Genomic DNA, 13225 nt, shown 5'->3' with positions numbered 1-13225 from the left:
AGTGTTTAGAAATATATTCTATTCTTATTTACAATAAAAGTAACTCCAAAATGCTACAAAACATTATTTACCATTAATTTCTATTGGGTGCAAAATAAAATGGAACACAACCAAAACAAATAGCAAATGCATCCAACAAGTTTGTAGAGTCACAAGCTTGATAAAATCATTGTGTGCTAGGAATACGGGACCAAATACTAAACATTTGACTACTTTAATACACATAAGTGAGTTTGTCCCAATAGTTTTGGTCCCCTTAAATGGGGGCAGGCGGTGGACTATGTACAAAAAGTGCTGTAATTTAATATGGATGAAGATGCCCTCAAATTAAAGCTGACATTCTGCACTTTAACCTCGTAGTCAATGTATCATCATCAGATCCAAAGTGCTGGAGTACAGAGCCAAAAGAAGAACAAATGCTTCACTGTCCCAATAATTACGGAGGGCACTATATACTGTAGACTCCCTCACTTTTTTTTTAGACATGGTCCTCCTCCACAGTAGCTCCTCCTTTGTATGATTGCATCATCTGTTGCTGCTGGGGAGAGCGAGAGAAAGGATTGCTCGCTCTGCTTTGCAGGCTTGTTGTGTGAAGACCTGCTGGAGAGTTGTGCTCTAGTTTGGACAGTGCTAACTCAGTGGCTGTCACTGTAATTTATTGCCCTTGCTGTCTCCTCCGGTCCAGGGTTTCTGTGGGCCCAATGCATTAGGGCAGAGGTTGTAGCGCACACACATGCAAACCATACACTGCATTCGGAAAGCATTCAGTTCCCTTGACTTTTTCCAGACTGATTCTAAAATGGGTTACATTTTTTTCCCCCCCATCAATCTACACACAATAACAAAGCAAAAACAGGTTTTTAGAATTTTTGCACATTTCTACCAAATAAAAAATGATACATTTACATAAGTATTCTGACCCTTTACTCAGTACTTTGTTGAAGCACCTTTGGCAGTGATTACAGAATCAAGTCTTGGGTATGATGCTACAAGCTTGGCACACTTGTATTTGGGGAGTTTCTCCCATTCTTCTCTGCAGATCCTCTCAAGCTCTGTTAGGTTGGATGGGGAGCGTCTCTCCAGAGATATCCAATCGAGTTCAAGTCCGGGCTCTGGCTGGGCCACTCAAGGACATTCAGAGACTTGTCCCGAAGCCACTCCTGTGTTGTCTTGGCTGTGTGCTTAGGTTCGTTGCCCTGTTGGAAGGTGAAACTTCACCCCAGTCTTAGCATTCTGGAGCAGGTTTTCATCAAGGATCTCTCTGTACTTTGCTCCGTTCATCTTTCCCTCAATCCTGACTAGTCTCCCAGACCCTGCTGCTGAAAAACATCCCCACAGCATGATGCTGCCATCACCATGCGTTACCTTAGGGATGGTGGCAATTTACCTCCAGATGTGACGCTTGGTATTCAGGCCAAAGAGTCTTGTTTCTCATGGTCTGGGAGTCTTTTAGGTGCCATTTGGCAAACTCCAAGCGGGCTGTCATGTGCCTGAGGAGTGGCTTCCGTCTGGCCACTCTACCATAAAGGCCTGATTGGTGGAGTGCTGCAGAGATGGGAGAACCTTCCAGAAGGACAACCATCTACACAGTGGAACTCTGGAGCTCTGTCAGAGTGACCATCGGGTTCTTGGTCACCTCCCTGACCAAGGCCCTTCTCCCCCGATTGGTCAGTTTGGCTGGGCGGCCAGCTCTAGAAGACTCTTGGTGGTTCCAAACTTCTTCCATTTAAGAATGATTGAGGCCAGTGTGTTATTAGGGACCTTCAATACTGCAGACATGTTTTGGTACCCTTCCCTAGATCTGTGCTTCGACATAATCCTGCCTCGGAGCTCTGAGACAATTCCTTTTTTGCTCTGACATGCACTGTCAACTGTGGGACCTTTTAAATAGACAGGTGTGTGCCTTTCCAAATCATGTCCAATCAATTGAATCTACCACTGGTGGACTCCAATCTAGTTGTAGAAAGGATGATCAACGATGATCAATGGAAACAGGATGTACCTAAGCTCAATTTGAAGTATTATAGCAAAGGGTCTAAATACTTACAGTGAGGGGGGAAAAGTATTTGATCCCCTGCTGGTTTTGTACGTTTGCCCACTGACAAAGAAATTATCAGTACATAATTTTAATGTTAGGTTTATTTGAACAGTGAGAGACAGAATAACAACAAAAAAATCCAGAAATACACGTCAAAAATGTTATAAGGTGATTAGCATTTTAATGAGGGAAATAAGTATTTGACCCCCTCTCAATCAGAAAGATTTCTAGCTCCGAGGTGTCTTTTATGAGATTAGGAGCACACTCTTAAAGGGAGGGCTCCTAATCTGTTTGTTACCTGTATAAAAGACACCTGTCCACAGAAGCAATCAATCAGATTCTAAACTCTCCACCATGGCCAAGACCAAAGAGCTCTCCAAGGATGTCAGGGACAAGATTGTAGACCTACACAAGGCTGGAATGGGCTACAAGACCATCGCCAAGCAGCTTGGTGAGAAGGGTGGTGCGATTATTCGCAAATGGAAGAAACACAAAATAACTGTCAATCTCCCTCAGTCTGGGGTCCATGCAAGATCTCACCTCTTGGAGTTGCAATGATCATGAGAACGGTGAGGAATCAGCCCAGAACTACACGGGAGGATCTTGTCAATGATCTCAAGGCAGCTGGGACCATAGTCACCAAGAAAACAATTGGTAACCCACTACGCCGTGAAGGACTGAAATCCTGCAGCGCCCGCAAAGTCCTCCTGCTCAAGAAAGCACATATACATACATGCCCATCTGAAGTTTGCCAAGGAACATCTGAATGATTCAGTGGACAATTGAGTGAAAGTGTTGTGGTCAGATGAGACCAAAATGTAGCTCTTTGGCATCAACTCAACTCGCCTTGTTTGGAGGAGGAGGAATGCTGCCTATGACCCCAAGAACACCATCCCCACCGTCAAACATGGAGGTGGAAACATTATGCTTTGGGGGTGTTTTTCTGTTAAGGTTCAAGTTCCCAAACCTCAGCCTCAAAACATTAATGACTTGGAAAAGATCTGCAAAGAGGAGTGGGACAAAATCCCTCCTGAGATGTGTGCAAACCTGGTGGCCAACTACAATAAACATCTGACCTCTGTGATTGAGTTTTTCTGGATTTTTTTGTTGTTATTCTGTCTCTCACTGTTCAAATAAACCTACCATTAAAATTATAGACTGATAATTTCTTTGTCAGTGGGCAAATGTACAAAATCAGCAGAGGATCAAATACTTTTTTCCCTCACTGTATGTAAATAAGGTATCTGTTTTTTTACATTTTTTTTATACATTTGCAAACATTTCTAAAAACCTGTTTTCGCTTCGTCATTGTGGGGCATTGTGTGTAGATTGATTAATGTTTTATTTAATCAATTTTAGAATAGAGCTGTAATGTAGCAAAATATGGAAAAAGTCAAGGGGTCTGAAAACTTCCTAATGTACTTTATATCTTCTGCCATGACCTCTTGGCTCCCTACAGTCTTTGTTCAATATTTACTGTACTATTCATTCATACTATACAAGGTCCTTAAGCACTATCCACTGTTCTTTCTTCTGGAAGAATATTATTTTAAGCACTGTGCAAATGTTAAGCACTGCAAATTAATATATACACTGCTCAAAAAAATAAAGGGAACACTAAAATAACACATCCTAGATCTGAATGAATGAAATATTCTTAAATACTTTTTTCTTTACATAGTTGAATGTGCTGACAACAAAATCACACAAAAATGATCAATGGAAATCAAATTTATCAACCCATGGAGGTCTGGATTTGGAGTCACACTCAAAATTAAAGTGGAAAACCACACTACAGGCTGATCCAACTTTGATGTAATGTCCTTAAAACAAGTAAAAAGGAGGCTCAGTAGTGTGTGTGGCCTCCACATGCCTGTATGACCTCCCTACAACGCCTGGGCATGCTCCTGATGAGGTGGCGGATTGTCTCCTGAGGGATCTCCTCCCAGACCTGGACTAAAGCATCCGCCAACTCCTGGACAGTCTGTGGTGCAATGTGGCGTTGGTGGATGGAGCGAGACAAGATGTCCCAGATGTGCTCAATTGGATTCAGGTCAGGGGAACGGGCGGGCCAGTCCATAGCATCAATGCCTTCCTCTTGCAGGAACTGCTGACACACTCCAGCCACATGAGGTCTAGCATTGTCTTGCATTAGGAGGAACCCAGGGCCAACCGCACCAGCATATGGTCTCACAAGGGGTCTGAGGATCTCATCTCGGTACCTAATGGCAGTCAGGCTACCTCTGGTGAGCACATGGAAATGCCACCCCACACCATGACTGACCCACCGCCAAACCGGTCATGCTGGAGGATGTTGCAGGCAGCAGAACGTTCTCCACGGCGTCTCCAGACTGTCACGTCTGTCACATGTGCTCAGTGTGAACCTGCTTTCATCTGTGAAGAGCACAGGGCGCCAGTGGCGAATTTGCCAATCTTGGTGTTCTTTGGCAAATGCCAAACGTCCTGCACGGTGTTGGGCCGTAAGCATAACCCCCACCTGTGGACATCGGGCCCTCATACCACCCTCATGGAGTCTGTTTCTGACCGTTTGAGCAGACACATGCACATTTGTGGCCTGCTGGAGGTCATTTTGCAGGGCTCTGGCAGTGCTCCTCCTTGCACAAAGGTGGAGGTAGCGGTCCTGCTGCTGGGTTGTTGCCCTCCTACGGCCTCCTCCACGTCTCCTGGTAGCGCCTCCATGCTCTGGACATTACGCTGACAGACACAGCAAACCTTCTTGCCACAGCTCGCATTGATGTGCCATCCTGGATGAGCTGCACTACCTGAGCCACTTGTGTGGGTTGTAGACTCCGTCTCGTGCTACCACTAGAGTGAAAGCATCGCCAGCATTCAAAAGTGACCAAAACATCAGCCAGGAAGCATAGGAACTGAGAAGTGGCCTGTGGTCACCACCTGCAGAACCACTCCTTTATTGGGGGTGTCTTGCTAATTGCCTATAATTTCCACCTGTTGTCTATTACATTTGCACAACAGCATGTGAAATGTATTGTCAATCAGTGTTGCTTCCTAAGTGGACAGTTTGATTTCACAGAAGTGTGATTGACTTGGAGTTACATTGTGTTGTTTAAGTGTTCCCTTTATTTTTTTGAGCAGTGTATAATTACAAGCACTCTGTCAATTAATCAAATTGTATTAGAATGCAACACATTTGAATTGATACCCTGGTCGGTGTCAACAAAGAGGGTACATTTGAAAATAAGAGAGCCGCACACTCTAGGAGCTCGGATGCAAAAATTGAATTACCATCGTTGACAGCCAAGCTGTCTTCATCAGGGTATGATCACACACACTGCGGGATGACTCGTTTATGTAGTGTCAAAAGACACAGGTGTCTGTAATCATGGCCAAGAGTGGCCTAATATCATTGGTTAATGATCAAATATTAAAATGTCATACAAAGAACAGCATACAAACAACAAATGGATAGCATACGATCATAGATTCATTTGACTACACAAGCTTACAAACAATTACAATGGCAAAGTCACAAGAATGGCTTCAGATCAAAGTCTACGTTGAGACCGAAGGGCGCAAGGGCCTTTAAGTTAAAGTTCCAGGCAGCCTCTCTTTTTAACAATAAATTATCAAGGTCATCCCCTCTCCTGACATGTTCGATGCCAATATAACGCAGAGACTAAATCGAGTGGCCTGCCTCCAAGAAGTGGGCCGCAACTGGGTAAGTAAAGTTTTTACACCTAATGGTGCTACGATGCTCTGAGATACATACTTTTAATTTGTGCTTTGTTTTACCTACATAATTTTTATCACAAGGACAAGTTATAAGATAAATAACTGCCTTAGTGGAGCATGTAATAACACCTTTGATTGGGATTGATTTCCTTGTTTGTGGGTGTTTGAAGGATCTACATTTATAAGTGCCATTGCATTGAGCACAGCCATTACATTTGTAATTTCAATCCAGTAGGGGCGCAAATAGACGTTGTTCAGGAATATCTTGGGGTGGTAAATCAGAGTGTACCAATTGGTCTCTGAGATTTCTGCCCCGCGAGAATACAACCAAGGGAAGGTCCGAAAACACATTTCCGAGACTGTCATCAGATTTTAGGATGTACCAATGTTTGTGAACAATTCCCTTAATTTGTTCAGAGCACTTTGAACAGCGGGTAGTTAGAACACAAGAATGTGTCTTTTTGCGAGACTGACCTTGAAAAAGGTCATGTTTTGTTTTTATTTTTAATTTTACCTTTATTTTACTAGGCAAGTCAGTTAAGAACAAATTCTTATTTTCAATGACGGCCTAGGAACAGTGGGTTAACTGCCTGTTCAGGGGCAGAACGACAGATGTCAGCTCGTGGATTCGAACTTACAACCTTTCGGTTACTAGTCCAACGCTCTAACCACTAGGCTACCCTGCCGCCCTTTTCTCAATGGCAATTTTAATCTTATCATTCTTGTAGCCCATCTCCTTGAACTTTCTTTGCATCTCAGCCATATTTTTGTCAATCTGATTTGTTTTTTACAAATTCTTTTGATTCGACATAATTGGCTGTAGGGCAAACTATTTTTCAAGGGACGTGGGTGACAACTATCAGCCCTCAACAAACTGTTATGATCAGTACGCTTCCTGTAAAGATCAATGTATAGAACATTATCTTCACACAAGTTCAGAAGATCAAGAAAATTGATTTGACGTGTGTCAGATTGCATAGTAAATCTCAAATAATAGAAAAACATGGAATGCCTGGAGCTGTTTTGCATCACCCCTCCATAGAACAAAAATATCATCAATATACCATTTCCAAATAATGATGTGAGGCAAGAAAACATTTTTGAGAGGATTGAAAATAGACTGTTTCTCCATGTAACCCACATACAAATTAGCATAGTTAGGAGCCATGGGGGATCCCATAGCAGTAACAAAGAGGGTACAACCTATTGCACAATTCCACAGAAAATGGTTAATATTTCCTTTGTAATGTGCTTGAAGTTGTGACTAGCTTGAGTGCTTACATACATTTCAGCTTTGTTGTAATTGTGCCAATTCCCGTTGAAGCTTAGCATCTATTTGTAACGGATTTCCAAGCTGTATAAACAGAAATGCATCTGTCGGTGTCTGACTCCTACAACATGATGTCTAAGCTTGATTTTTTTTGTTTTTTTGCATCAGCAAATGTCCATAATATATCTGTCGCTAATAGTGAAATTATACAGTTTTACAGTATTACTTACCCGCCAGTGTTATGATTGGCTGTGATATTTGTATTTCTCCTTCCGGGGGAACATCTGTTGGAAAAATGATACTGGGAAAGCTGTTCTGACTTTGGCTGCGTTTATCAAGTGGATTTGCTAATTTCCTGGTTGCTACAATTCTACACTGTTCGCTCAATTTCAGTTTATGTGAGAAAACAGGCACTGAATAGTGTAAGGAATGATTGTACCATCTAAATCGCTGTGAAATATATTTTCAATTACACAAAATATCATTTTTACAGCTATTTGAAGCTGGTGGACCAAAACCACTGTTTGAAGCTGGTGGATATTTTTTGTTATGGAAAATATATTTCCCAGCGATTTAGATGTTACAATGATTCCCTACACTATTCAGTGCTTGTTTTCTCACATAAACTGAAATGATCAGTTTAGTAACACTGTCATTCCACTATTAGCACCAGAAATATTTGAGTAATTTCCTGATATTACGATGCACCTTTTAAAGCCACAGTAGAAACCATTCGCTTCACTAATTTAACATGTCAGGATGTGAAAATAACTTTCTCAGACAGTAATTTTTTAGGGGAAATATTATTCCCCCATTTCTTTGGTCACACTCTTTGACCTGCATGTCATTCGCTCTTCGAAAGGTGCTTATTGATAATTATTAGCATGTCATAACTAGGGCTGTGGCGGTCACGAAACTTTGATTGTCAAGCAAATAACTGTTGGTCTCACTGTAATTGACCGTTAAGTAACAAACACATTTAGCATCTCCTGGCTTCCACACATAGCATACAAGTCACTGATACCTTTGGAATGTCTACATTTTAAAAAGTCTAATAAATCCATGTAGTATAGCCTACACCTTCACAATAAATCCATTTTTCTTTTTAGACAGGTCTAAAGAAACATGATATGAAGAAAATGTTTTTATTTCTTAAAAACAGAATAGCATTGTCATTATGTTAGGACCTGATCTGGCTATGCCATATTGCTGTGGGCTACACTAGTTCATTTAGCAGACAAGATTTGCTTCGAATTCCATGGCATTATTTATATATTATTTCATAGTATGAATACAATTAAACAGAGCTGAATAAAATAGAAAGGATATTATCTCCAAACGATTTGAGGGAGTGTGGTTAAATAACTAGGTACTCCTATATGCTTAATTTAGAGTTATTAATGTATCTTTAGTTGTTCTACAAACATTGGGCTATATGTTTAGATTTTTAATACATTGTAAGGCTGCATGATGTGACTCTAATGATGATTTGAAAAAAGTGTCTTGAAAGGCATGAGCTCTGCTTTGTTTTCTGCACAGGCTGTACACACTTCATCACTCTCATTCACAATTTGACAAGCACTTGATAATGCCTCGAATTTCACAGTGGCATCCCCTTTGTGTGGCCGTAATGCACCCTAAAAAAATCCATGCCTTTTGTGGCCCGTGGCCATGGTGCCCTTGGCCCGGAGTTTTGCGTTGTGCCCTTCTCACTGAGTGCTGCGGGCTCTGAAGCACCTCTCACTCACATGGCTCTCCATCACGTGATCGGGTCTTTCTCACAGGCTACAAGTGAAGACCGACACACCGGGGACGCAACTGCGTCCTTATCCAATTCCGAGGTGCATATTTAAAATATTGGAAGAACTGTCCACATTTACTTTTCGTCAGCCAATAAGATGAGTAATTCTAACGAACAGCAAAAGCACTAGCCTATGTCATTCTACTATCCGCCATAGTACAAAAGTTTACCTATTATATTCTGTGCGAGAAACAAATATTCCAAACATAGTCTGGGACAGTTGTGGGATGCTATAGATCTCAAATGAATACAACCACTAGCATCAAAACCACTTTTTTACGCTATGTGGCTGACGCAACAGATCATAACGTTTAGCTTAAAATGTTGATAAACTATTAGGCTATTTCTTCACATTATAAGCGCAGCAGTGCACACACAGCAGTAGGCTACAAGGGCCAATGTTCCATTAGCGGGATAACACCATTATCAAAAGTGACCGGAAATGCGATTATGCATGTGATGCTTTTATTATAAAGGTGCATTTTTATGGTGAATTATCTTCCCCAAACTGGAAACTCACACACTGCTAGGCTCTACACCACTTGTAAAGTGGATCAATGTGCTTAATTTTAAGAAGTTATTTGGAGGACACATGGTTCTCGACCTTCACCTCTCCCTTCTCGACCTCTCCCCTCTCCCTTCCTCGACCTTCACCTCTCCCGAGTCTCCCGAGTCTGTACAGGAATTGCAGCGATGGGACAAGACTGTAACTACCAATTTGGATATCATAAAATTGGGGAGAAAAAGTACAAAAATACTCAATTTAAAGAAAACATATAGGCCTATGGGCTAGGCTACATGAGGTGTGATACTATTATTTGAAGAAGTTGCAAAAAAAGGCTTTGTTTCTTGCCTTAAGCTGGGTGTCATTCACAAGTGATAGGCTAATATTGTCACCCATCAGACTATTCTTGATTTAATATTGTCTTTACATATACTAAATAATGTGTGAAATTTGTTTTGATTTAGAATGGACCATTATCATGCACCTGTCTCGATACAGGGGCAACGGAAAAAATACATAGCGAATGGAGGACGCTTTCCCGGGGTTCATTTTCATGCCAGCCAGGTAGGCTATACTCCTATTTTAAAGTTAAGCAATGTGCTTAATATTAGGAAAGTTGAGAAATAAATATTGTAAGCCTAGCCTATAGAAAGCTGATGGATCCTCCTCTTTTTAATAGAGGCCATCATTGTTTTCTCGCGGAATTGTATAGCCTATAGAAATGTTGCACAACATGAGCTCATGGGCTCTTATGAAGTGTCTGATTAGATTTTCGAATAGATTTACATTTATGTCAGAGTGATTTAAAGGGACCATGGAGTGCTGAGTACCAGGCAGTTAATACGTTTGGTAGGCTACTAATGACCATCAGCAGCATCAGAGCTTGGAGAAGCCTAATTACCCTGACTAAACGGCCATGTGGAATTCGACTGCCTTCATGACTCATAACCGCCAGTGTTTGGCGGTAATACATTCACCGCAACAGCCCTAGTCATAACCTCATCTTTAGTTTATGCAAACATTTTTTTTTTCCAGAAAGATAAACTTGATCTTACCATCTGTGAGTAAACAGGGGGGTGGAGGGGGAAGAGTTTAATCAGCGCATTCTAGTTTCACACACCGACTTCCTTAACTTGTCCTTCTCTTTTCAGTGTAGGATTACAGAATAGTACAGATAGTTAGATCTTTAGAGGGTCTGGCCCGAGGCGAGATTAGACCTGGAACATGTCCCCCGGGAGGCGTGGTGTCAGAGCCTCTCTGTTCCACGGCCTTGAACTGCCTTCCTACCCTGCCCTTCGCCCTATAGTCATACAGGGGATGTGTCTGAAAACCTTACTAGCTGTCAAATCCTTGTGCCCTATAGTCATACAGGGGATGTGTCTGAAAACCTTACTAGCTGTCAAATCCTTGTTTCTTCTGTCCTTGTTTTTCTCAATTCCTCTCAAAGCAGGTTCAAGGGAGGGACCTTGGATCCTCTCCTCCAATGTGCTTTAAGAGAAATTTTGGAAACTAGAATGCAGGAAGCAAGGATTTGATTGCTGGTAATGTTTTCAAACATAGCCAGGCCAGCCAGGGTTTCTTTCCAACTGATGGTCCCCACTCCCACTCCTGAGCTCATTTCACAGGCTCACTTCTTCTAAAGGATTCCAAACCAATTCCGTTCATCTGAATACCCCTTAGTTCCACTTTCCTTTTCCAATTATTTTCCAATTTCGGTTCCATCTCGCCTCCTTTTCAACGGATTGGTGGGTAAGCGTAACAACTCAATAACTGAACAAACATAGAGAACTCCATGACCTTGCGCGCTGACAATTTTTTTCAATTTAAAATTTGTTTTCGATTTATCAGGGGCTGCTGCAGCACCCTCAGCACCCATACTTCCCGCAGCTATGAGCGCTGTGTACTTTAATTCAGGAGTCTAGCCTACTGTTGTGTCAGTAGGGCTCTATAAAATCTATTATTTTTTGCCTGATTTCATTGAGTTTTTCCCAAAAAATAATTTAATGCATTTTCTAGTAAGTTCAATGCATTTTGTCGATTTCCTACTAAGTTCAACACATTTTTGAATATTGTTGAATTCTGTTTTAATGTCTGAATCCTGTGATTCTGTCTGCATTTTCCACAACGCAGATTTTATAGGGCCCTATATTTGTCTGTGGATATGGGGATGTAGACCTACCGGTGGAGAGGATGCCTGGAACACCTCATGCTAGTGGAAGTAAACTGCAAGCTTGGTGTCAGCTGGGATAAAGAATGAGTGCATGTCAGCATTACCTGGCGCTAACCGTGATGTTTTGTTTGTTCTCTTCACCGGGTGGGTGCTAGCTGTGAAGAGGCTGATGAAGGAGGCAGCTGAACTGAGGCACCCCACAGAGCACTACCACGCCCAGCCACTGGAGGTCAGTCATCCCTGGGGCCATCCAAACTCACTCAGGCTCATCATCAGATGACGCTTACCTGACACACTTGTCTAAATTGATGGTTCATGTGAAGGAAATTCTATAACCACCCCCAGTCACATCTAGCTAAGTGGATGGGTCACTATTGTCTAGACATGTTCATGAAATACAATAGATGGCCGAAATCACCCCCAGACATCACCCCCAGAGTCTTTTGTTTAGACATGTAGCTAGCTAGTAGGTAGCTAGCTAGCTAAACAATGAAACGGCATAATCCCAACTCATAAGACTAACCAATACAAACATTGTCATAGCTGTAGTATAAATTTTCAGCTAAAGTTAACAAACTAGGTTCAATGTTAGCTGGCTAACATTAGGCTATAACTAGCAATGCAAATGGGTTTTCTGATTCTAATAATATTACTACACAGATCATACACGTAACTTTAGCTAGCGAGCCAGCAAGCTAATGTTCCCTAACTAACAGAGAGATTGAAGTTGCAAAAAAAACGATTTTCTGACTAAATAAAAAACTTATATCAGAAAATGTAGCTAGACTCTTACCCGTATAAAATGGATGAATTCTTCATGGCAGGCTGGAACCATTTAACTCCATTTTGTTTGTAGCTACATCTTGTTTGGCCAGCGTTGTGTCAAGTCACTCCGGTTCACATTGACCGTGGCATGTGCAGAAAGTAGCCCATCACTTTTTCCAACTGATCTGTCAATAGCGCCTGCTAAATTCAAGGCATCAATGTTGTTGAGAGAAGTAGCAAAACTTTTGTTGTTCTTGATGGCTAACGTTATATCTTTCAAAAAACGGAGCGTTAGAAAGGACTGTCAACACATACTGAAAAGCTCACATTACAAACTGAAGCATTCTACATGGCAGACCAATCCAAACTCATCTCCCAGCATGTCCAGCCCTTCCATTATCTCAGCCAATCATGGTTGGTGGGAAGGTTCCTGTCTTTTTCTGTGGCTAAACCAACTAGGCTTAATTTAACAATTTTATTCGTATTTATGGATGGAATACAAGTTTGTTATTAAGGCACAGGAAAGTTCAAATGTTCCAGAAGGCATTCTAATTTAAAAAATAAATGTTTACGTTCAAATGCCTCTCCTGTGTAGTAGTGATGTGCAACATACGCCTAGTTTCCTGAAACGAGTCACATATGTGTTTGTGACTGGCCTGTTGTGTACCTGCAGGATAATCTGTTTGAGTGGCACTTCTCTGTCCGCGGGCCCCCGGACTCAGATTTTGACGGTGGGGTTTACCACGGCAGGATTGTGCTGCCCCCGGAGTATCCCATGAAGCCCCCCAGCATCATCCTACTCACAGTAAGACCCCCAACACACACACATATACACACACACTTATGAAGATATTCCCCTCTTTTGATCAATCACAGCCAATTATGTGTAAATTGAAGTAACAAAAAGCAACCAATCAAATTATCAAAGGCTGGATGATAGACAGCTATAGATGTCTTTTCTAAAC

At 41.7% G+C, this 13225-nt stretch overlaps 1 protein-coding gene across 4 annotated transcripts in view; it reads left to right on the top strand.

The window, feature by feature from the left end:
• LOC112250038 (ubiquitin-conjugating enzyme E2 J1) overlaps positions 1–13225 on the top strand; it is a 37067-nt gene that overhangs the window by 12088 nt on the left and 11754 nt on the right. For 2 of the 4 annotated variants that reach the window (XM_024419859.2, XM_024419858.2), the window contains exons 2-4: positions 9824–9889; positions 11651–11724; positions 12934–13065. In XM_024419859.2, coding sequence (XP_024275627.1) covers positions 9824–9889; positions 11651–11724; positions 12934–13065 — 272 coding nt within the window. Of the gene's footprint in view, positions 1–9789; positions 9890–11650; positions 11725–12933; positions 13066–13225 lie in introns of all 4 variants that reach the window. The other 2 variants (XM_024419861.2, XM_024419860.2) reach the window with 2 other exon arrangements.

Source organism: Oncorhynchus tshawytscha, linkage group LG05 (assembly GCF_018296145.1).
Source record: "Oncorhynchus tshawytscha isolate Ot180627B linkage group LG05, Otsh_v2.0, whole genome shotgun sequence".
NCBI lineage: Eukaryota > Metazoa > Chordata > Actinopteri > Salmoniformes > Salmonidae > Oncorhynchus > Oncorhynchus tshawytscha.
Note: the sequence above shows the minus strand (reverse complement) of the source record. Positions and strands in the feature narration are given on the sequence as shown.